The sequence below is a fragment of the Phaeodactylum tricornutum genome, chromosome 2, assembly GCF_000150955.2.
Source record: "Phaeodactylum tricornutum CCAP 1055/1 chromosome 2, whole genome shotgun sequence".
Taxonomy (NCBI): Eukaryota; Bacillariophyta; class Bacillariophyceae; order Surirellales; family Neidiaceae; genus Phaeodactylum; species Phaeodactylum tricornutum.
The window spans coordinates 1,331,138-1,353,266 of NC_011670.1; the positions used below are offsets into that span (position 1 = coordinate 1,331,138).

Here is a 22,129-nt window from a genome sequence, read left to right on the forward strand (position 1 = left end):
AAAGAGCATCGATCTGACAAACGCACGGCATCAACAAGAATATACTCCACTACAGAGGTAGCGAAAATGACCGGATCGAATCGGCAAATCCTTTAGACTCTTATACCTTAACAGGCGGACCATGCGAAACTTGCGCTTCTTTTAAATATTCACTACATTAGTCCCAGTTGCATACTACTTGGATATTGCAAATACATAGTGGCTTGATCCGTAAAGGGACAGTTTTTGATTTGATTGAGATAAATCGATACAATTTATTATGATTCATGCAAAGCTTGCTGTCGCCATTCCACAACGGCACTTTCAGGAATCCCCATTCGACCAACAGATTCCCAGGTTATAAACGAAATGTCCTCTGAAGCTTTGGAGTAGCCTTCCGACAGCAAGACCCCGGCGGCAATAAGTACTGATATGGCATTCTGAAGATGTTCGTTAACAAGTTGATTCATTGTAGCTTTCAGATTCACCGGTAACGAAGGTTGACCTTCGTTGCTGTCCAGCGAAGGGCTGTCTTCGCGCAGCAGTTCTTCGAGAACAGATAACACCGACTTCCAAATGGATGAAAGGTTTCCGTCGGAAATCGCCGACATACCCGTGTTGAGATGGTGTCGCAAGGGCTTGAAGATAAGACTGATGCACAGCTCAAACTCAATCATCAACGCGTCTGAATTCTCAATCGAATCATCACCCATTTGAAGGCGTAAGATGCAGCGCCCTGCCAGTGGGACGCATATTTCACTGAGGACACCAGCAACGTGTGCTACTGGTATTGCAGTCTTTCGCTTTTCCAAAAATAAATCAGTCAGCATTGACAATGAATGTTGTCGAACATTCTAAAATGAAAGAAAACAGGTTTAGTCAAGCACTAAAACAAAACATAGAGGGAAAGCTGAACGCACCGTATCGGAAGACAGCTCAGCCGCTTCCGCCATCACTGCAACGGTCTCTCGCCAGCATCCGGACCAGAACAAAGCAGCGTTTTCGTCGGAAAATGATTCCGTTTGCAACGAATTTATTTTTTTCTCGTGCAGCGTGTGAAGCAAATCCAAAGATGCGATACTCAGCTGTGGATAGGCGCGGTTTTGACCTGCTTCTACCAATGCTTTAAGAGCATCCACAATAGAGCAAGGGACACGTTTATCCAAGTCTTCTGTGTTAAGTATCAGATGCGCTGTTCGATATCCTTGGTATGCTGGATCGTTTTCAGGAAGAGGCGCCGACACCTGACTGCCGTGCGAGATGACAGGCTTTGACATACCGCCACATTTTGCGCACCACTTTAAAAGCGACATCAAACCTTCCCAGCCATCGGCGTTGAGTGAATGAAGGCCATCAACCGAAGATGCGGTTCTCCACAATCCTTCACCAATGTGCTTGTCGAGCACACGCAAAGGCGACGACGCTCGTTGTTCATCGCTTATAGGAAGCAAGTATTTCCATGCAGACAAAATTTCGTTGGAAAGCTCGTCGCGCTGCACAGCGCAGATACTGATGCGAAGCAATCCCGTGACTCGCTTCTCGAGACCTGGATCTGGTTGGGGAACTGCGGTACTAGCACCTTCGACTGGATTGACAAGAATACTCGTCAAAGAGCTCAGGTAATGGTCTTGCAGAACATCTTTCCAAAGCATCTTCAACCTGTCTCTATTCTTCAAAGCAATTTCGCATATGAGAACTTCAGCAAACGCTTCGGAAGCCGGGGAAATCGGAAGATACCCACTAGTCGGCAAGAAAACCGGGGTTGCGATGGAATCACTACTAGAGCTGCGTTCGAGACCTCCGCTTGGGGGAGGAAGCGGTGGAGCTTCAGCAAGTCTCGTCGACCGACTCATGCCTGCGATGAGCTCCGCCAACGCTTGCAAGAGGACACGAATTCCCGCGTCGTTGAGAAATCGACTGTCCGAAACAAGTGCCTTAAAGTTGCATGCATTTGTCAGTCGGCCACGGACGCGAGCGCGTGGAGACACGAGATGCCGCCTGGCTTCGTCCATTCGTTCCAGGCCAGTGACTGGTAAGTCCAATTGACGACTCATGCCTAGGCTTTCCCTAATCAAAAGGTTTTCAAACTCGGCGCCTGGACTGAGCCCTTCCATTTCGCTCGATAAATCATCACACTCTTCCACAGATTGTGGCTCCTCTTCGTCGTCACTAGGTGCATAATCGTCCCACACGACAAGGTCTTCTTTGCCGTGAACCGAGCTTACGGGTGCTCTTCGACTTGGGCTATCCAGTTGTGCAGATCTTTCGTCATCGTTTTCCGTGTCCGCTCCAAAGAGCGCTCGCCCGAAAGCACCGAACACGGAACTGCTCATAGTTGACTTTTTTTCCTTACGAGGGCGATTGAAGAAATCCATATCACCCTTAACGAGACAATTGTCCAATCTCGACGAGCGCTCTCGTCGAGGATGTCCGGATCCGATTCGTGGAGTAGACTTGACTTGGCAGAAGGTCCACCGTACGCAAGAAGCTTCAAGTCGCGCATTTCGAAAAGGATGGACCAGAGTCGCTTCCATCCGTCTCCGTTCAGGTCCTCGCCAGCGTCCAGCGCCGTACGAATCGCAGCAACAACGGCACTCTGTGCTTCGACCGAGTTGGTCAGCGACCAGGTGCGTTCCACAGCATCTACCGAGTAATCCCCAATTAGACCGGTATAGTCACAGATCCAAGAAAAAATCTTACGGAAGATATCGATACGACCCAACTTCCGGACTCCGTGCAGCATTTCTAACGCCATGTCCATTCCGAGACGAGCACCTTGTACCCCAAGCATGCCGTTTTGTGCCGGATCGCTTGGCGACAGGGGTTCATCGTCTGCTACACGAGGCATCCCCCAGAAAGCTCCAATGGACGACATGATTGGCTTCCACACGTGTTCCAGAACTAGTTCGGTCAGGTCTTCGGCATCGTGCAAGGAGGGCAGAAACTCATCTTCGGCTTCTTCGGTGGAGCCACGGAGGACATCTTTCCACCGTTCTACAGTCATGGCGCCGTCCGCTCCTTCCCCTTCCGTACGAATTTCTTCATCATTGATGCTGTGGTAAATTCCTTCCAGAAATTCGCTCGGAAATTCCTTTCCCTTTTCGGTAATGTCACGTCCGTAGTCCGTGTTGTTCTTGACAAAGTCAGCGGCACTCATTTTGCGGTCTTCCCGGATATTGGTGTTGTGTCGATCGGTATTCAGCATGATGATGCTGAAAGAAAGTAGATAGGCCGCGTCACTTGCCCGCTTAGGGTCTTCCGAGAACAACTGGAGACGGCCGTCGGCTGATTCTTCGCAGACCTGTCCACACGAATCGGAAAAGGCTTGTAGAATGCGATCAATTTGTTGAGCCTCCCCCGGCAAACGAAACGCCGCCAAGAACATGCGCAGCCCGTCCAACAAGGACTGTCCTTCGAATCGAAACAGTCCACAATAACTCTGTAGGACATCCTTATGAAACCAGTCGCGTTCCCAGGACAGTGGCGACTTGCCGGCAATGGGAGCCTTACCGGCTTCGCCTAAATACGCGCCGACCGCTTTCTTGTCCAGACCGACCACAATGCCGTTGCGCAAAAAGGTAGCGACACTCATGGGAGTAACGGGGTCGGCCACCAGCCCGGCATCGAGCAAAAATTCGATGCCCCGGGAGGCCTTGTGGTTAAAGATGCGCGCCGCCTTGCGCATGAGACGCTTTTTCGTTTTCACGTCTCGGAGCACGTGCGTGCAGGAGGGTGACACCGATAATTCGGCAACGTTTGTGTTGGGGATCGTCTCGGACAAGGCCTCCTCGAAACTGTCTTTCAGTTGTCGACTCATTATGGACCGTTTGCGCCGTGATCGTTCCAGCAGGGTTTCGGCCGAGGCCTTGTCGTCGCGGAACAAGCATTTCATTCCTCCCATGAGAGCTTGTGCGCACAGTTCCTTGAGATGGGGCGGAACCGGTCGCCATACGTGATCGACTTGTACCATGGGAGACGATACGGCCGTATCGGGAGGTGTCGCCGTATCGGAAGTATCCGAATGCACCGAATCCTCACAAGTGGGGGGCCGCGCCAAAAAGCTGGTGGACGGGGTTAGGACGAGCGTCTCCCCGTCCGGATCCACGGCCCCGCCACAACAACGACAGAGTTCCACCATGAGCCCGACGGCCACGTCGGAGCGACGTAAATGACAATCGTAGTAGGCAAACATTGTCTCCAGCGCTCCGCCGTCTCCGTCGGCAATAGAGCGGACGTGATCGTGGAGACAGAGAACGTCCACGAGCGATTCGAGAATAATTTCCACTTCGGCGTCAAAGGTCAAGTTGGCGTTGAAGGACAAGGAATTAGTGGGTGGGTGGCGTTTGCGCAAGAGCACGAGAGCCCGGGTGTAAAAGCCGGTCCAGATGGTTTCAAACTGCGCAATTAACACGGTGCGTAGTGGGAGGGTGTTCCAAAGCGTCGTGAGGGTGGCACAAATTTCCGACAAGACTTCGAGGGATACGAATCCGGGAGAGATATTGGTGTGGGCATCGTGGTAAGCCCAAATGGCCTGACCAGTCATGAGCAAGGACAAACACAAATCGTCCTGAATGATACTGATTAGGCTTTGGTAGTGTTCGTCGTCGTCTTCCTCGTCGTCCATATCGTAACTGGTAGCGATTGAGGCTTCGGCCCATCCGGTTTGGAGGGCTGTGCGTACCGCTCGCAAGCAGAGTACCCGGGTGGCGTCGTAAAGACGCTGATCTTCCCGAGTAGATTCGTCCAATCCATCCCCACCGACCAGGGGCGTGTGCAGGAGCGGATGCGTCCAGAACTCCAAAACGGCTTGACATCGTCCCAGCCACACTTTTCGATTGGGCGTGGCGGTTGCTTCGTTCGGTGGCGAGCCGGGCCGAAAGACGTGTTGGGTCATTTGGAGGAGTATATCTTCCAAGCGCAGGACCAGTGCCGGGGAATTGGCCAGGGCACTGCTGGTGCGCGTGACAAAGACGGCGTGGAAGATTTCCGCTAACGTCTCGGGAGTGATAGCGGCGTGACGAGGGTCCACGGTTTCCGGTAGCCCGAGCGACGGGAGTAGCGCGACGACTTGTCCGAGGACTTCGGCGACGGCCATTTCTACGGCTTCGTCCGCCCCGGCATCCGTCTGTTCAAACTGACACGTCAAGACGGCCTTGACAATCGAAGCCAACACCGCACTGTGGTTTTGCTGCAGATATTTCAATGGTGGTGGTGGGTGTTGTAGTTGCTGATGTTGATGATCGTAAAGGACAAACAAGGATTTGTTGAGCAGCATGCGGTGGAGAGATCGCAAGGCGACGAGTGTGTGGGGACCTGCCGCTCGTGGATCCGTGACGACTTGTAGAAAGGGACGGACAAAATCGTACGAACGGTCGTCGTTCGTATCGTCCACGGCTGTATCGGACGCATTGGGGTGTACACTAATGCTGGTGTTGGTGTGGGTGTGGGTAGTCTCACCCACCGGCGTCGTGGGGCTACCGGTAGCGAGCGTGGTGTTCGTCGTAGTCCGCAACTGTGGGAGCCGATCCCGTAGATCCAACAAGTCTTGCGCTAGCGTTCCGCGTGCCACGTACGGGGGTCCACCCCGTAAGGATGTGAGGACCATTCGGGCTTCCTGACCCACGAGGCGCGCTGCGGGGACGGCGGGAACCGTGGCATGCGGTACCGTCGTCGTCGTCGTCATGGTTACACGGGGGTGTTCGGTGCGGCAACGAAACAAACAGACAAACGCACGTGTGTGTGTGTGTGTGTGTATCAGTTTGTGTCCTTTTTGGCGAGGTCGACGCAGCAACGGAAACGATTGCTGTGGTGGTGGGTAGGTCTCGTCCACCAATTCCGTTGCACCACAAGTAAGCTTTCTCTGTTTAGCTTTCTCTGTTTTGTTATTTGTGTATCAGTGTGTGTGTGTGTGTACAACCAGAAGCGTACCTACCCAATTCAACACTCGTCACCGCATATGGAAATGGAACAATAGTTAAACAACACGGTCTCGCTCTAGCTAGTTGGTTTTCGTTTGGGTGTTCCGTACGGAACGAGGAAAAAAAGGGGGGCACGGGGACGGTCGGTCCGGTACCGTGCTTGCCCACCTGACTGTACGAGCTACGGGTAGCTCTCATACTAGGGGAGGGGGGACATCCCCAACACTTTACTCTCTCGTGGAGGCCGGACACAACTACCGTGACTGACTGTGAATACGCTACCCCAAACTATGTTGCACTACGCAGGTCTACCTACCGGACACTGAGTCCCGGGAATCGTCGCGCGATGAGGGTCATTGTGTCCGGAGTGATTGTTTGTCTGTGCACATCGCAAATGTATGTATAGCACCCGTATGGATGTCAGCTTTTTTCGTGCACGGTTCGAGACGGCGGTGTCGTTGAGCGCGGACTCGCGGTTCGGGCGCGAAGGAGGGTCCGGCGTGTGGCGCGCCGTCTCCATCGACTACTAGGTAAATGGAACAGTGACGGATACAGGGAGTACGAAATGCTTGCCTACCGCTATTTCTCTAGCTTGGGACAGGGACCCGACTCTTCCCGCCGACACCGGAAACGTTTCCGTATTCCGACGGCATTGACCATATACCCTGACCTGTGCTGACATTCGATTGTCTTTCTGTGTCTCGTGTACACTACTAGGATACGTGCCTTTTCTTCCTTTTCCTTCGTGTGTGTACCGTCGTCGTCGTGCGAGTGTGTGTGTGTGTGTGTGTTCGTTGCGGCGTTGACCGATACTCGCGTCGTCCACCATGCCCGTCACGTCGCTGGAACTCGAGAACTTCAAGTCCTACGCGGGCTTACAAACCATCGGACCCTTTCGCGACTTTACGTCCGTCATTGGCCCCAATGGTGCCGGCAAGTCCAATCTCATGGACGCCGTCAGTTTCGTCCTCGGCGTACAGTCCCGCGATTTGCGCAGTACCGTCCTGGCGGATCTCGTCTTTCGTCCTCCCACGACGATTGGTACTACTGTGAGTACTACTAGTACGACGCCCGCACTCCGCGCGTCGGCCACGCTCGTGTACGCCGACGCCGTCACCGGCGCCGAGACACGCTTCGGACGGACCATTGGCGTCCGCGGAGTCGGGGAGTACCACCTGGACGGGAAGGTTGTTTCCTGGACGGACTACGAAGCCGCCCTCGCCGACATTGGGGTCCTCGTCAAGGCGCGGAACTTTCTCGTCTTTCAGGGAGACGTGGAAGCCTTGGCGCGCAAGTCGCCGGCGGAACTCACCGCCCTCGTCGAGCAAATTGCCGGATCCGCCGGACTCGCGGACGACTACCGCCAACGACACGCCGACAAGGAACAAGCGCAGCAGAATACCGTCTTTCTGTTGCAACAGCAAAAGACGCTCCGGGCCGAGCGGAAACTACTCAAGGAACAAAAGACTGAGGCCGACCGGTTCCACCAACTACTCACGGAAAAAGCCGACGTCGAGACCGAGCTCTATTTGTGGATACTCTACCACTTGGACCGGGACCGACACGAGCGGGACGCCGTCCTCGGGGAACTCCGCGACGAACGGGACGCCCACCGCGCCACCGAACAAACACACGCCGAGACACTCCAACAAGCCAAAAAGCAAGCCAGTGCGGCCCGGAGGGAGACCGGACAACGCCAACAACGCCGGGTGGAACTCGCCGCACTCGCGGATCGACTAGAACCCGCCGTCATACAAACCACGGAAGAAATCAAATCCCTCGCTAACAAACTCGCGCAGGACGAGAAACAAGTCGCCAAGAAACAGACGGAGGCCGATACGCACCGGGAACGAATCGACGCGATTGCCAAGGAAATTGCCGACTACCGCACACAGCTGACCGCGTTGGAACGCGACTACGACGAAATCAAGGCCAACGCCGCTCCCGTCCAACTCACGCCCGAGCAAGAAACACGTTACGAAGCGCTCCGCTACCAGGCTGCTGCCGCCAGTGCCGCACCAAGACACGCGCTCCATGCCGCCCAACGACGCCTGGAGCAGGCACGTGCTCACGTTGCTACACTCCAACACACGCTCCAAGAAGCCCAAGCGGCCCAGGCGGAAACCGCACGCGACGTACAGGCACTCGACACCCGACGCGAGAAACTTACCAAGGTACGGTGGACGAGTGGGTGGGTGGTCTGGCATGTTGGCTTGGATAGGAACGGAGGGGCATGCCGTTGCCCATGCTGTGTTCTCACGCTCGCGTGTTTTGTTTTTTGTTTTCTCGCGCTTCCTCCCAGAGTCTCGCAAATACTACTCAGGATCTGCAGGCAACGGAACATGAACTGGTGCAAGTCCAAGGACAGGCGCAGCGGGTCCAAGTTCGTCGCCAGGAATTGGATGTTGACATAGAAAAGCTCGATGCGTCCTTACGGGAGGCCAAGTACGACAGTACCCGTAGTAAGGACGAGGAATGTTTGGTGCGGGCCATCGCCTCACTCCAACAGCACTTTACCGGGGTTCACGGTCGACTCGTCGATTTGTGTCGCCCCGTCTCCCGCAAATTCAATCTCGCTGTTACCGTCGCGGCCGGGAAAGACATGGACGCCATTGTTGTGGATACCAAGCAGACGGCCTTTGAGTGCATCAAGTACTTGCGCGAACAGCGCGTCGGTACGGCCACCTTTCTGCCCTTGGATAGTCTACAAACGCCGTCACCCGATAGTACGGAACGATTGCGGGCGCACGTGGCCAAGGACGGCCGATACAGCCTGGTAGCCGACGTAATTGCTTGTGACGACGCGGTCCACCGAGCCGTGCAATACGCCGTGGGGAATACGGTCGTGGCCGAAGATCTGGATGCGGCCCGGGAACTGTGCTTTGGATCGTCCTCGTCGCGGCGAGGCGGTCGGTCCGAGGGAAACTCACCCCAATCTCGCGTCAAGGCGGTCACCTTGGGAGGGGCCGTCATTAGCAAAGCGGGTACCATGACGGGTGGAGTCACACGAGACGAGGACTCCAAATCGGGACGCTGGGATGCGCAGAATCTCCATAAAATTCAGGAGCAGAAAGCTCAGTTGGAAGCGGAACGGGAGGCCTTGGATACCGGCGGTGCCTCCAACAGACGCAGCGGAGTTGGGGCTGGTGGGTCTTTGGGACACGCGAGCAAGATCGAAGAGCTCCGGAACAAGGTTGGTAATCTCCGCAACAAAGACCAGTATTCAAAAAGCGATCTGGAGTTTACCAAAAAGCAACTGGAGGAAAAGACGGTGTTGCTAAAGTCGACCGAAAAGCAGCTCGCCAAGTTGGAAAAACAAGTGGCGGCGGGCGAAAAGGAATTTTCCAAGGCCAATACTGCGGTCCAGAAGGGAATTGCCGCAGTCAAGGCGGCGGAGGATGAGCTTCTTGGAGATTTCCGTGACGAGACTGGTCTGCGAGATTTGAACGCTTACGAAGAGGCGATCGGAAAAAGCCGGGATGAATTCAACGAGAGGAAACGCACGTTTATGGAGCACATTGCGCAGCTGGAGCAACAAACAAAATACGAGTCGGGGCGTGATCTCCAACAGCCCATTGTACGTATCGAAAAGCGGATCAAGGAACGTAAGGCTGCTCTTGCCAAAGCGAAGAAGAAGGAATCTGAACTGCGCAAGAAGGTCGATGAGGCCAAAGCGAATCTGGCCGAAGCGGAAATCAAGGTGGAGGAAGCGATCGACAACGAGAAGAAATTCGAGGAGCAAGTGCAGGATGCTCAAAGTGCCTTGACGGAGGCCCAGAATGAGCGGATTCGTATTGACAAAGCCATTGGATCGGAAGAGACAGCGCTCGAACGCCTTCGTGCAAAGTTGCATGATACCTTGCAAAAAGCGCATGTAGAGGAAGTCTTGCTGCCGCGAGTTGGAGATGACAACGCATCTCAGGTCCGCACTCGCTCTCAGCGCCACAGCGCTGGTGGAAGCGGCGTGGACGAAGCGGGCGAGTCAGAAAGTCAGTCCCAATCACAGATGTCGTCCTCAGCGACTGGCGCAAGTATTCCACTGACACAGGAGAGCCGTTCGCGGACACACTTCTCCCAGGCAGACAATACCGTTGTCGTCCTGGACCTTGAGAAGGCTTCGAGCGTAGATTTCTCCCGAATGCCCAGTCCTCTGAAGCAGCGCATGAGTGACCGCGATGAAAAGCGAATGCGCAAGGAGTTCGAGGACAAGCTGGCCAAAATAGCTGCCAACATTGAGAGTATCACTCCAAATATGAAGGTATGCTCCTACCCGTAAACGGATTTTACTGTGGATGAGTCACTGGCTAACACTCTTTTTTTCCGTTTTAGGCCAGCGAAGCGTTCTCTACCATAACCGATCGCCTCAAAGGAAGTAGCTCGGACTACGAAAAGTCCAAAGAGAAGTCTGCGAAAGCGGCTCAGGCCTTTCAACGAGTCAAGGCAAAGCGCGCTAAACTATTTAACGAGGCTTTCAACCATATTGATGAGGCTTTGAAGACAATCTACACCGACATGACCAAGAGTAGCAAGCATCCTTTAGGTGGGAATGCCTATCTTAGCCTCGACGATGCCGAAGAGCCGTATAAAGGTGGAATCAAGTTCAATGCGATGCCACCGATGAAGCGATTTCGTGACATGGAACAGCTAAGTGGCGGCGAGAAGACGGTAGCCGCTCTGTCACTATTGTTTGCCATTCATTCGTTCCACCCGGCGCCGTTTTTTATCATGGACGAAATTGATGCAGCGTTGGACAACGTCAACCTTCGCAAGGTTTGCAACTATATCAAGCAACGCAGCCAGACAGATTTTCAGTGCATCGTAATCAGTCTCAAAGACATGTTCTACGAGCACAGCCAAGGATTAGTAGGTATCTACCGCGATGTCGGTACGAACTCGAGCCATACTCTTACTTTAGACTTGACGAAATTTGATCGCAACACGCGCCTGTCGGAGGCCGACGAGAGTAGTGCCATTGGTGGCGCTCGTCGTCGCAGTGGCAAGCGCTCCTTGGACTCGCAAGCCTCTGGTCGTTCCAGCAAACGCGGTAGTATGGAAAACACAGTGCCGGAGCAGTAATTTGTAAATATTGGCGAAAGTGGTTTTATGTTTGTCAATGATTTTTTCGTTCGTAAATAAGCACGAGAACTATTCACCAAAACAGTCGAAATAAGTTTGGCCATGCGTCACCATAAAAAGCATACTGTTAGGTGGGCGACAAAAGTTCACATTAGCGACAGACAAAATGCTGAAGCGAGTACGACAGTAGTTATATTTAGGTATGTTTCGCTATTTGTGCTAGCTCAAAGCAACGCTAACGCCAAGCGCGAGAGGATTCGGATTGATTGGGCTTGCGTTCTTCACGCTCGCCCCACGATCCAGATCTCCGATTCATAGTACTGCGACTCTCACCTTGCGAAGCCAAACGGCCTTCGGTTGACTTGGGTTTCCACGTACGCGTATTGCGAAAGGACGTCCGATCCTGCATTGAAGTCTGATGCGGCTTGTACTCCATCTGCGCATGCGACGGAAGCTGCAGAATCTTTTTGAGAGCATCCCGAATACGCTCAATGATATCCCGGTCCACGGACGTGCGATTCCAGATCCCAATAATGTCTTCCGAATGGCGAATGGACAAGACAGCCCCGCAGATTTCACCGTCGGGAACTCCAGTGAACTGGCATCCGATCAGCGCGAGAAGAATCTCCTCCCAGAAGCGGCTTGCGAGACCCTTGGGAAAACGGACGATCCATTTGCCGCCCTTCGCGTTGCTTTGATCTTCCCAAGTCGGTTTGATTCCGCTGCGAAAGAAGTGATAATCTGTAGTTGACGGCAAATCGTTAGGCCGTTTGAGAAAATTGTAAGTCGCCCAGAATTCTTCTACCGTTTCAACCGTGCTGAAAGTCTTGATAGAACTCTCGTATGGGTTCGGCGTTTGTTGCTGCTGTTGTTCTTCTTTGTTGCCATCGGCAGGGGCATCGCCGGCAGATTCTTCGGCTGGTTTTGAAGCTACCTTTCCTCGACGCATAAAAGAGAAGGTATGAGGAGTATGCAAAGCGTTTCCTTCCGTCATAATCAGTGATCTTGAGGGTTGCTGGAGACTAGAGGATTGGGATTGTACGTATAGGCTCCGGCTTTTCACTGTCAGTGTCGCAAATGTAGTAACTAATGTAACAAAACATACAATTTGGTACCTCCTACAAATCGCCGCTTTCATGCGTGGGGGGATAAAGGGCTGCTTACACGGATAAAGGGCTGCTTACACGATGTAAATGTCACAGTCGACTGATTTCGCAGCCGTTGACTGACGGGCAGCCAAAAGTACGGGACGAACCGAGCCGCAAATCAATTCGCCTGGCCGCTTGCCGCACACTGAGATTGTTGCAAAGTATGGTAGTTCGTGCGTCTAACTCTGACAGTCAAGACCAACCGAAACCGAAATCGAACCATCTTCCACCCATGAGAGAAAAAGTTGCGTCCATGCGCTTCGACTTTCTGTGGTCGGGCCCTAATTCACAAAAGAACATCCGAAAAGAGCTACATTGGCAACTTGCTGATCAAGCTATTGATTGGTAACCTTGATATGCCACCGCCGACAACTTCTTTCGAAGTATACGTTTCGAAGGATACGTTCAAATTCAACGCCGCTCATTTCGTGGCCTTTCAAGGATACCGTGAACGACTCCACGGTCACAACTACCGCATCGGTGTTCGTCTTTTGGGTCGTCGGCAGATCGGCGCCGACGGATATTTGATCGATTTCGGTTGCGTCAAGGATGTTTGCAAAAAAGTGTGCAAACGCATCAACGAGCATTTTCTATGTCCGGTACATTCCGATGTATTGAAAATCACGACGGAGAATGAATCAGTGCGCATCGAGTGTGCGGACGGCACCTATTTCGTATTTCCCGCCGCTGACTGTGTCATGCTCCCCATATTCCACGCTACCGCTGAAGAACTCGCTATCTATTTGTACGCTGAAATACTGAATGGATTGAACGCCGATTACTTGCAAAAACGCGGAATCCATACCATGGAGATTGCCGTGGCCGAGGCCATCGGACAGGAAGCAACGTTTCGACTTGAAATTCCCGAAAATGTGCCGGATGACTTTAAGTTGGATGTCAAAGCATTTATAACTGAAGGGGATGTTGTTCCCATGCCCTGTCCGGCTGAAACCTTATCAGCGAAAAGGAATTGTTGTCTTGACTGTCAAACGTCCAAGAACGAACTATCCGCACAATTGCAAAAGTTGGCTAACGCCATCAACGAAGGTAAGCTTAGAGAAATGGGCAATGTTACGGGCGACGATCTGCAAAGAATCTTTTCCAAGTAGCAGCTTTACTATCATAACATCTAGACGAGGAGTTTGTAGACTATATTGGAGTTGATCTTCCTGGTGACAATCTTTCTGTGATCATGAACGTAAGCAAGAACTTCTTCGATAGTACTAACTGATCCGACAACCGGATGTCCGGCGTGGCGCCTTCAGTGCTACTTAATGTTAGTAAAGGATGGGATGTTTGCGGCTATGGAATCGCAAATCAACGCGTAGCAAGTGGGACCACTTACACCCCAACCGAAAGAACGAAACTGGAAGAGAGTGCTCATGTATGTGTTAAGCTGCAATTCGATGCGATCTACGCAACACACCCGTAAAGATCCGAACGGTCGATCAATCATGAAAGGTCCTCATGCAAGCCTATTTCTGACCGAAAAAGCGCTTCTTTTGTACAGTATGTGACCCCAAATTGAGACAAAGCGCCCTGCTTTTCCAAGTAACAAGTCAACTATCATTAAAATGTAGAGGAGAATGACACGTGCTTAAGAGGTTTTGGCCTTCTTCGCTGCTGGCTTAGCCTTGGAAGCAAGCGAATACGCGAAGGTGCCACCAATAGCAATGGCAGATCCGATGATCGTGTTGCGCTCCATGACCTCTTGAAAAACAATAGACGACGCAACAATAATAATGACGCGCTTGGCCGTGTTCAAGACCGACGAAGTGACGGCTCCAACGTTGGCGGTGAAAGCGAAAGCAAACTCGTTGTAGATGTAAAAGCAGAATCCACTGACTCCAATGTTAAAGAGTAGGTTGTTGAGTCCATGCGCAGTGACAGCGTGGTCCCACTCCTGGCGCAACGTGGGAAGCTCTGTAAACACGACGAAAGGAACTGTGCAGATAAACGAGATGATGTTCATTACGGCGTAAACATTGGCGGCATCCATATTCTTCGTCTTGTCCGATTTCAGCGCCTTGGTCACGGAACTTCCAAGCTTTCCCTTCAAGGCAGCGGCAAGATTGGCCATGGAGGCGAAGAGAAAGGCCTCGACATTGATATCAACCCCTTTACCTTCCTTGACACAGGCCAGCCCAACGCCCCCGACGATGACAGCGAGCATAATGTAAGCAAGCGGTGGCTTGATGTCAGCGGGAGGGATCAGGATACCGACGACGGCAGCAAACACAGGCTCGCAGGCCTTGACGATCTGTGCGAAGGACACAGCCCCCACAGCTGACGCCAAGACAGAACCAGAGTGAGCCAAACTAGCGCAGAGACCAATCGGGATGCAGGCAGCAATATCTGCGGCTGTGAGATTGGGAGTCTTGCGAAGACCCGTTCCCCACATTACCAAACTCCAAACAATACCAACAACGAGCTGGGCAGCAGCCAAGAACCAATGGGCATGGATCATGTTGGCAGCCTTCTTGTTGTAAATGTTGTAAAATGTATTTCCGGCATACCAGCAAACTACCAGCACAAACTGTAAAAACAAGTTGAAAGCAATCACCAGCATGAGATTAATGCCTAGAAAAAAATGGTCACCATCCATATCCGATTCCCACTGAATTGCCGTCTTCGAAACGGTTCTCTTTTTCCTTGGCCATAAAACCAACACTTCTTCAAAAACTTCCCAGTGTTTTCGTTCTATAGCACCATCAATACATCTGCAATACTCACAAGCTTTAAAGGCGACGCGGCGCCGCTATCTTTCGCAGTCGAGGAACTCATGGTGGAATTGACCTTGAATGATATGGTTTATTTGTGTAATTGCAACAAATCGCGAAGTGTGAGTCTGGAGGGACAGCGATTGAACTCCACGGATCGTCGTTTGATTGGTCCAACAAACGGAACACGCACTTGCATCGAATCGCTAGTGATGACGCAGTGGTGTGATTTTTCTCAATCTGAAATAAGGATTCCTTTCTTGCTAACGTAAAGTTATGTCCACGGGAGTTTTATATTGCATGATTGATAAGACAATCGACGAGATTCCATTTTAATTCATTGTCAAATGTGCTCTCGAGATTCCCCTTTTTTCGAAATTTGCGGCTATCTCCCTCCCTTTCTAGCTAGGAAATGCCGAGATCGTGACAATCCAGACAGGATTGACTACCTAGTAGCTTACTTCTCATCGCGAACCGCGAGAAGCCTCTTATCCAATGACCGTGAAATATTTTGTGATTTCAGTTTATGTAATACAATAATGAGCATTTCGTTAGAGTCAAAGCGCTGCTTCCGAATTATTGGAAGTTTAACTCCGCACCAAACGAGATAACGACGTTTCTCTAGTGAATGTCTCCATCGTCGTCGCTATCATCCGACGAATCATCATCGGATCGTTCTTCTCCAAATACGCTCTCGAACATTGCTATGTTATTGTCGTAGTCCCTTAGCCACAGCGTGTCTTCGTATTCCTCGGTAAACAGCAACTTCTTGTCTCCGTTCAACTCTTCCACGTATTCAGTGATGTCGGGTAGCCTGTACTTTTCACTGTCACGCATGTACAACAGATCATCCGGATCCGTCGAATCGTCCGTGTCGTCACTGTCTGATATATCCTGCACCTGCACGACTTCAATAATTTCATCTCCGCGATTATATTGGCCAACCCGTCGAAACAAAGGTTTCTCTACGAGTTTCTGAGTGTCTTTCGTTAAGTCTGACAACAGCGTTTTCGTTTTGTCATGACGCTGGTTTAAGGTAGCGATATCGAGTACAAGGGCATCCTTCCATCTTTCTTTATCAAAGCTAGCCAGATTTCCTTTGCCATCGTTTGGATTGGCTGGACTGTTCAGCTGACGAAAGAGAGCGTCAATCCGTTCACGGATTGACTCGGAGGTGTCCGAATGCTCCAACGCCGAAGTTATTGACTCCTCGAGCTCATTTATCAGCTCGGTAGCTTCCGTTTCTGAAAATGAGCTGTCCTGCGAGTGTGTTTCTATAGAATTGCTAACGGTGTTCAAAAGGTCCGCTGCTGTTGCAATACTAGCTCCCTGAATTGCATGCCGCGCTTGCATGCCACGCAGCACAATGGTGACTTGACCAAAACGTTTCTGCGACGACAAAGTTTGAAGAACTGTATCGAAAAAGGTAGCCGGAATCGGTGTGTCCAGCATGACCGTTGCCCAAGAAGATATTTCCAAAATTGTATCAGCTGTATCAGACTTTCTGGTGTCGTGCTTTGCAACCGTATTCATCAATCGTTGGTATAGTGGAAGGTGGAAGGGAAGGGACAAGTTGAATGCGCGCCGTGCTAGATCAACGGTCTGGTCGAGAAGTTCTTTTGAGTCTTCCAACGACAAACTCCCTTCTAGTATAAAGTCTAAACACCAGGACGTAATCGACAGGAAGGCTCGATGCAAACTCGCCACCCGCTGTTCTTCCATTGCTTCCTTATCGTCCATCTTCTGGTAGTTGAACTGATTCGCAATTGACAACAAGTCCCGAGCAGCCACAATTGCTTGTGAAGCATTTTCCTCTGAAATAGACTTTTTCGACTGCTCAGCTAGTTGGGACAATCGATCGGCCTCTTGTACTACGCGATCGAAGTCTGGTAATGAAGACAAAGGGGCAGACTCTGTTCTTCGAGAATATTTTTCACTGTCAGTGCATTTCATGGCCTGTGTCGTGACCGTTCCCATGAAGCGCAAAGACGTGACGAAGGGGATTGTCCTTCTATTCAGCACTCGTAGGTCCGCAAGCGCGTTACTCATCGCTGCAAATCTTCGAACGCTAAGTATCTGCCAGGATGATGTTGACTGGTAAGAGGAGAGAAGGCATCCCTGACGATCGATCGAAGCACGAGTTCCTGCATCGGTTGGACAGCTGGAAACAGGTCTAGCCATAGATTTCCTCACAGATCGCATGGTGCATTGATGTCCGATTAGTGTACCGGTTTCCAAAGCGAAGATTCTGCAAAGGAAGAGGAAGTAGTCTGCAACTCTGCACACGAGCTTTGGTCGACTGGGGCTAACTAGAGTAGAGACGACGTTTCCCGCGGCTTTCAGTTATCTCAGGTGAGGTGCCGTCGAATTCTGAACCCTAACTGATAGAATAACGCGATCGTTGACTGACTGTGAGGGAATAGGGGTTTACCATGTGTTTGTGTTGACCGTAAGGTATTAAATGGAAGGATTCAATATTGGACATGCAATGTCGTTAGCTAGGAATGTCTCCATAGTAGCGTATGTGACATTGTACACATCTTGATCTCCCTTTTTGCCAGGATTCCCCTGACTTGCATAGAAGGGTTTTGGGACGCATGTATCAACTGGGTCGAACCCGACTGTCGTGTCTTCCAATTTTCCTCAGACAATGACAAGGTATGCTCGATTGTGAGTCCAACGGAAAAGTGGAAAGTGTGTAATGTAACGAACGAATATCAAGTACGGATCACCAAAAGATCGTCAGAATCCCTCTCCTCACCGACAATCGAAGATCACCAGTATTCATACAATGGATTCGGACAGCGATGAAGAGTTTCTTTCGACCCAGCCGGTATTTTCGGCGCGTCAAACCAAAGTTGCCGAGCGTGAGAAAATTCGAATGGCGAAGTTTTTGGGCGCATGCGTGGCTGAATCCGACCGCGTCCACGAACTCGATAAGCGTGTTTCGCAAATCAAAAACACGCACGACATTGATTTGGATGATGAAGAACTTTGTCAACGCGTGTTGACGCAACAAGAAGCAGCGCTGCAATCCAATTCACGGGAGGCACACTGGGACGCCGTAGATGGGAGTGACGATATTGATCCCGAAGGAGTGTGGGATCGCTCGCATCGGAAGGCACTGGCACAGGCCTTTGATACGGATCGAAGTAGCTGTTTGGGGCGGCGTGAGATTATCAAAGGTATGGATCCGAAACGTGCGAAGAATCTCGTAAACGTTTTTCTGTCGATTGGTGAAGCAACAAAGGAGTTGACTACGATATTGGCGCAATTGGAAGAGGACTCATCGTTAAATACAATACAGATTACCGCTCTGGTGACCCGTTTTCGGGCCGTATTGGAGATCAATGAGCTTGCCACGTTTCTACGGTGTGATGCTTTGAGTCGCTTGTTACGGAAGCAAAACTCAACGTTGCCTTTTTCGCTCATCAAATGGCTTGTGCGGGTCGCATTTAGCGCAGGAATGGACGACTTACTCTGTGATTTAGGGGATGCGGTATTGCATTGTTTGTTGACCTTGTATCCAGAGGGGCGCTTGCGCCCTACTCCCTTGGTCAGTTTTGAAGCCTTTTGCTCCGCTCTTGAATGCTGGGTAGAAACTCGACTGATTCACTCTAGGGCGTCGATGGCGGTCAGCAATTGTAGCATCAATAAAGAGTCGAGGAAGAATCTCAATGGCCTGCGTCATTTGCTAATTTTATGGAACAGCACTCTATCTACGACTGCAACCTCTTCGGTCCGAGCCCAATCGGCCACCACCGGGATGGTAGCATTAGCGCTTCTGAGTATCGATGTCCACATACGTTCCCCTATACGAGATTTTGATCTTCAAGCGCCATTGCAGCAAGCCGTGGAAAGGATTCTCAATTTAGTCTCCAGCGCGGCGGAAAAAGGTCAAGTCAACCTGATCAAATGGATGTGGATAACAACCAAGGCCATCATCAGCGGTTTGGAGAATCTGGGTCCGGGGCTCAAAGGAGCTGACGACAGCGATGATAGAGAAGCGTGGTTGTGTCGATCGGCAGTTGTATGTAGCGTGCCACCAGCGCAAGGCGTCGACCAGCCATGTGGCCTGTATAAGGTTATTGTCGGCCTGCAAGCACTCGATTCGTGTCTGAATTTTTCCGGACGATTTCCAAATTACATTGAAAGCATTGCGAAGTGTATAGGAAACCAAGAACTCTTAAAGGAGGTCGAGGGGTCAGTATCTTGGAAAGCGCTAGTCGCTCCCTACGCTGCGCTGATAGAAATGGAACGCCAGGAGCACATACTTATAATGGATGGACCTCGTTGTCTCGCCATTGCCGAGTGCATGTTCGCAACCTTCCAAGCTGGGAGTTCTTTAATTGGAAGGTTCGTTGTGGAAGACGAGTCTTTTGAGTTCCACCCCAGGCATGCTGAGCTGATTCTTCATGTCTTGGACCTCATGGACCCGGCTTACCTGAGTCTCTCTAAGCGTATGTCAAGCCTGAACAATAATCCGTTTTTCCGCCGCGTGGACTTTTGTCTCAGTTACTCGCGTCAGATGTACCAGCGTGTGGTAAGGGAAGCAGCACTAGCCATTGTCGAGGAGCATGAAAAGGTCGAGACGCAAACGACGATGACAACCTTTTTTCAAACAAAGGCTACCACGTCACCAGTAGAAGGATATGTTGATGGCAGTCCCAATGGCTGAGCTCAAATGTAATCACGCATCATCTCATCACAGAAAGGAAATACTGCAGGCTATTTTGACTGATCAGACCTCTATGACAGGTAGTATTGTTTTACCCACCCTATTGTTGACCGTTGACCGTGCGCTGATGCGGTTTTCTTCGCCGTTCAAGGTCTAATGTGTCAGAAAAGAACGAGGGTCCACTTTGATACTGCCCGTTTGTAAAATATGGCATCGACTAAGATTGACGTTGAGGCATCGAGGCCCTTCCTTGTGGGACTCGGGGCGGATCGGGTTTTGCTTGGTCGAACGTAAACCATAAAAACATAACTCAAATTACAGTTAGCTTCTGGCTCAGTCTAGCTTGCCATTGCAATATAGAAGCAGTGCCGGAGCGCAGCTGTAGGCACGCGAGGCGTCGTAACGACACAAGAGATGCGAACTCGAAATTTAGATGTTTCCAGTTAGCGAACAAAATTAACATGAGAAATTTCTTTGATCATCTTTGAAGGTCGTGGTCTCTAACTTGGACACCTTGCCATCTTCCCTTTCTACAAAACATATTGCTACGCTTCGAAAACCGACTGACGAAATGGGGTAAGCATAAGAATGAATTTGTCAGCACGAGACGGTGACTGCGGGACGCGCTTTTGTAACATGACAACTCCATTTCAGCCATTCCTGGTACCGAATGCTCAAACTTTTCCTTGGTTCTGGTTACCTGGCACGCGAATGATGAGGTATAGCTAGACGTCATGTCTTTTCCTATTACGCTTACTCACAACACTCTATCTATCGTTTAGTAACAATGATACGCAAGCGATCGAAGCCTGGTCCAAACAGGCCGACCAAAACGCGGCCGCCCAAAGACAAAGTGCGCTACAGACCCAACTACAGGAGGAGACCCATCCTCGTCGAAAATTCTTTCATACCTTGGTCGTGCTTGTATCATGTGTCACAATCCTGTCCGCCGTAAATATGGGAGTAGGTCAGCTCGTCGGGATGGTCTTTGAAGAGGTCGGTCCGGTCCAATATGTGATGCGCGTTTATGTCATTGCTCTCTGTCTTTTGGCAATTTTAGTGGAACTGGAGTGGACCAAATTTGCTAGAGAATCGGCTATATTTCGTATTTGGATATCGCGGGGTCTGTTTTATGCCTTTGTTGGAGTGTTGGGATTGGAAGAAAACGATACATCCTCAGCTCGCAATCAAGAGATTGCGCATTCAAGCGCTTCATTGAAATACGTGAAGGCGGTCGCCTGGATAATGGTGGTCTGCGGAGCTGTATACTTTTTCATGGGCGTGCTATGCTTACAGCTTTTTTACAACAGATTGCGAAAGGACTTCCAAGAACGTCGAGAGCGTGCCGGGCATATTCGAGATACCGCTGAACGGTACATGGATCAGCCTGCCGCGGACGCTTTGTAAAGGACAATAAGAATGTATCAAATTCGCTTTCTTAGCGTAATCACGGGTTTACTATGCGCCAAAATATTCGTCTGCTTCCATAAAGCCCGTCTTTGTCGGTGCCATGCTAGGTAACCATGGAATTTGTACTAGCAGCACTTGCCCCAAAATCTCGCTGCCGTCTGGTATTTCTACCTTAGCGCCGTATGCTCGAATCAATACCCCCTCTTCCGGGGTATCCACAACCAAGAACGTCCGTTCAGAAAAGCCCTTGCGTGATCGATCTACGAGAACAATCAAATCTACCGGTTCGGTGATTTCTTTCGGGAGGTCGACACCAACCGATGAATGCTCCGCAATAATAGCAACGGGATCTGGACAGAACGACACCAATTCACTACCATCCATTGCCACAGTTCCCACCTGAGGACCTTCCGGGTCACTGAAATCGTACGACCATTGTCCAACCTCGGCGGCTTCTTCAGACTGTACTCCGTAAAATTCTTCCTTCGTCAAACCAGGATATGCACCCGCAATCTGAACGATCCGAGGCGCGTAATAGTCCTGATCCAGCTGCCGCAGCGGCAGGAAACAAGAATTTTGCCCGTGAATACTACCCCCGTTGTCGGTGGCTGTGGCTGACAATCTTGCCGGAGACCAAGACATAGTTGATCGGCATCGGCTGGGTACAAACCAGCCGTTTGCTGACATGCACAAGCCAGAGATTGTTACGATTCGCGTCAGTCCTTTCATTGCTTAGATTGATATATTTTATACAGTTGCGCTTCTGCAGATTGAATTTTGTAATCAACACCAGGAAGAAATACCGGACATCACCAAGAGGACAACCAATGTGCAATGGTCTAACGGGAAGATAGCTCGAGAATTGACCATCGCGTGATGATTCGATGATGGATGGTCGTCCTGTAGGAGCGGCATCCCGATCTTGATGGCGTCTGTACACCAGCCTTTTCCTCGAGTGCCGCGTGGAAGAAAAAGAACACTCCTTAAGACATTCGGGAGACGTGTTCCACGTCAGTGGAAAGCGAAATGCTTCTTCGGAGAAGCGAGCGTCACTTTAACGAAGGCGACATGAATTGTCCAATGCAAATACATATTTGGATGCCACCCCACTCATTCCAGCAGATTGTTCGCTGGTCATTCAAATTTTACGTAATGGTTATAAGGCATATCCGGGTTTTTGAAACGTCAGCTCGGCGAAAG

At 50.9% G+C, this 22,129-nt stretch overlaps 9 protein-coding genes across 9 annotated transcripts; 4 read left to right on the plus strand and 5 right to left on the minus strand.

Annotated features, from left to right (window-relative positions):
- Nucleotides 1–123: 123 nt before the first annotated feature.
- On the minus strand, nucleotides 124–5,662 carry PHATRDRAFT_54143 (predicted protein; the record flags this gene model as incomplete). Its single annotated transcript, XM_002178084.1, has 4 exons — nucleotides 124–833; nucleotides 900–1,150; nucleotides 1,259–2,223; nucleotides 2,367–5,662. 4 exons carry the CDS (start codon nucleotides 5,660–5,662, stop codon nucleotides 258–260), a joined length of 5,088 nt encoding a protein of 1,695 aa, XP_002178120.1. The 3' UTR covers nucleotides 124–257.
- Nucleotides 5,663–6,652: 990 nt separating this feature from the next.
- Nucleotides 6,653–10,826, plus strand: SMC1 (predicted protein; the record flags this gene model as incomplete). The annotated part of the gene is made up of 4 exons (XM_002177772.1): nucleotides 6,653–8,071; nucleotides 8,200–9,819; nucleotides 10,012–10,155; nucleotides 10,227–10,826. Coding segments are annotated over exons 1-4 (3,711 nt in total), but the record flags the coding sequence as incomplete, so codon positions are not given.
- Nucleotides 10,827–11,352: 526 nt separating this feature from the next.
- PHATRDRAFT_9731 (predicted protein) lies at nucleotides 11,353–11,817 on the minus strand (the record flags this gene model as incomplete). The annotated part of the gene is made up of 1 exon (XM_002178085.1): nucleotides 11,353–11,817. A coding segment is annotated over one exon (465 nt), but the record flags the coding sequence as incomplete, so codon positions are not given.
- Nucleotides 11,818–12,324: 507 nt separating this feature from the next.
- Nucleotides 12,325–13,285, plus strand: PHATRDRAFT_50741 (predicted protein; the record flags this gene model as incomplete). Its single annotated transcript, XM_002177773.1, has 2 exons — nucleotides 12,325–12,968; nucleotides 13,255–13,285. The coding sequence occupies exons 1-2, from the start codon at nucleotides 12,478–12,480 to the stop codon at nucleotides 13,283–13,285; spliced, it is 522 nt and encodes a 173-aa protein (XP_002177809.1). The 5' UTR covers nucleotides 12,325–12,477.
- A 383-nt stretch (nucleotides 13,286–13,668) lies between these two features.
- Nucleotides 13,669–15,388, minus strand: TPT2 (triose phosphate/phosphate translocator; the record flags this gene model as incomplete). The annotated part of the gene is made up of 2 exons (XM_002178086.1): nucleotides 13,669–14,657; nucleotides 15,317–15,388. 2 exons carry the CDS (start codon nucleotides 15,386–15,388, stop codon nucleotides 13,719–13,721), a joined length of 1,011 nt encoding a protein of 336 aa, XP_002178122.1. The 3' UTR covers nucleotides 13,669–13,718.
- Nucleotides 15,389–15,531: 143 nt separating this feature from the next.
- Nucleotides 15,532–17,089, minus strand: PHATRDRAFT_43741 (predicted protein; the record flags this gene model as incomplete). Its single annotated transcript, XM_002178087.1, has 1 exon — nucleotides 15,532–17,089. A coding segment is annotated over exon 1 (1,512 nt), but the record flags the coding sequence as incomplete, so codon positions are not given.
- Nucleotides 17,090–17,559: 470 nt separating this feature from the next.
- On the plus strand, nucleotides 17,560–19,519 carry PHATRDRAFT_43742 (predicted protein; the record flags this gene model as incomplete). The annotated part of the gene is made up of 1 exon (XM_002177774.1): nucleotides 17,560–19,519. The coding sequence occupies exon 1, from the start codon at nucleotides 17,633–17,635 to the stop codon at nucleotides 19,517–19,519; it is 1,887 nt and encodes a 628-aa protein (XP_002177810.1). The 5' UTR covers nucleotides 17,560–17,632.
- Nucleotides 19,520–20,155: 636 nt separating this feature from the next.
- Nucleotides 20,156–20,926, plus strand: PHATRDRAFT_33025 (predicted protein; the record flags this gene model as incomplete). The annotated part of the gene is made up of 2 exons (XM_002177775.1): nucleotides 20,156–20,238; nucleotides 20,302–20,926. The coding sequence occupies 2 exons, from the start codon at nucleotides 20,156–20,158 to the stop codon at nucleotides 20,924–20,926; spliced, it is 708 nt and encodes a 235-aa protein (XP_002177811.1).
- A 13-nt stretch (nucleotides 20,927–20,939) lies between these two features.
- Nucleotides 20,940–21,571, minus strand: PHATRDRAFT_43743 (predicted protein; the record flags this gene model as incomplete). The annotated part of the gene is made up of 1 exon (XM_002178088.1): nucleotides 20,940–21,571. The coding sequence occupies one exon, from the start codon at nucleotides 21,569–21,571 to the stop codon at nucleotides 20,978–20,980; it is 594 nt and encodes a 197-aa protein (XP_002178124.1). The 3' UTR covers nucleotides 20,940–20,977.
- Between the last annotated feature and the right edge of the window lie 558 nt (nucleotides 21,572–22,129).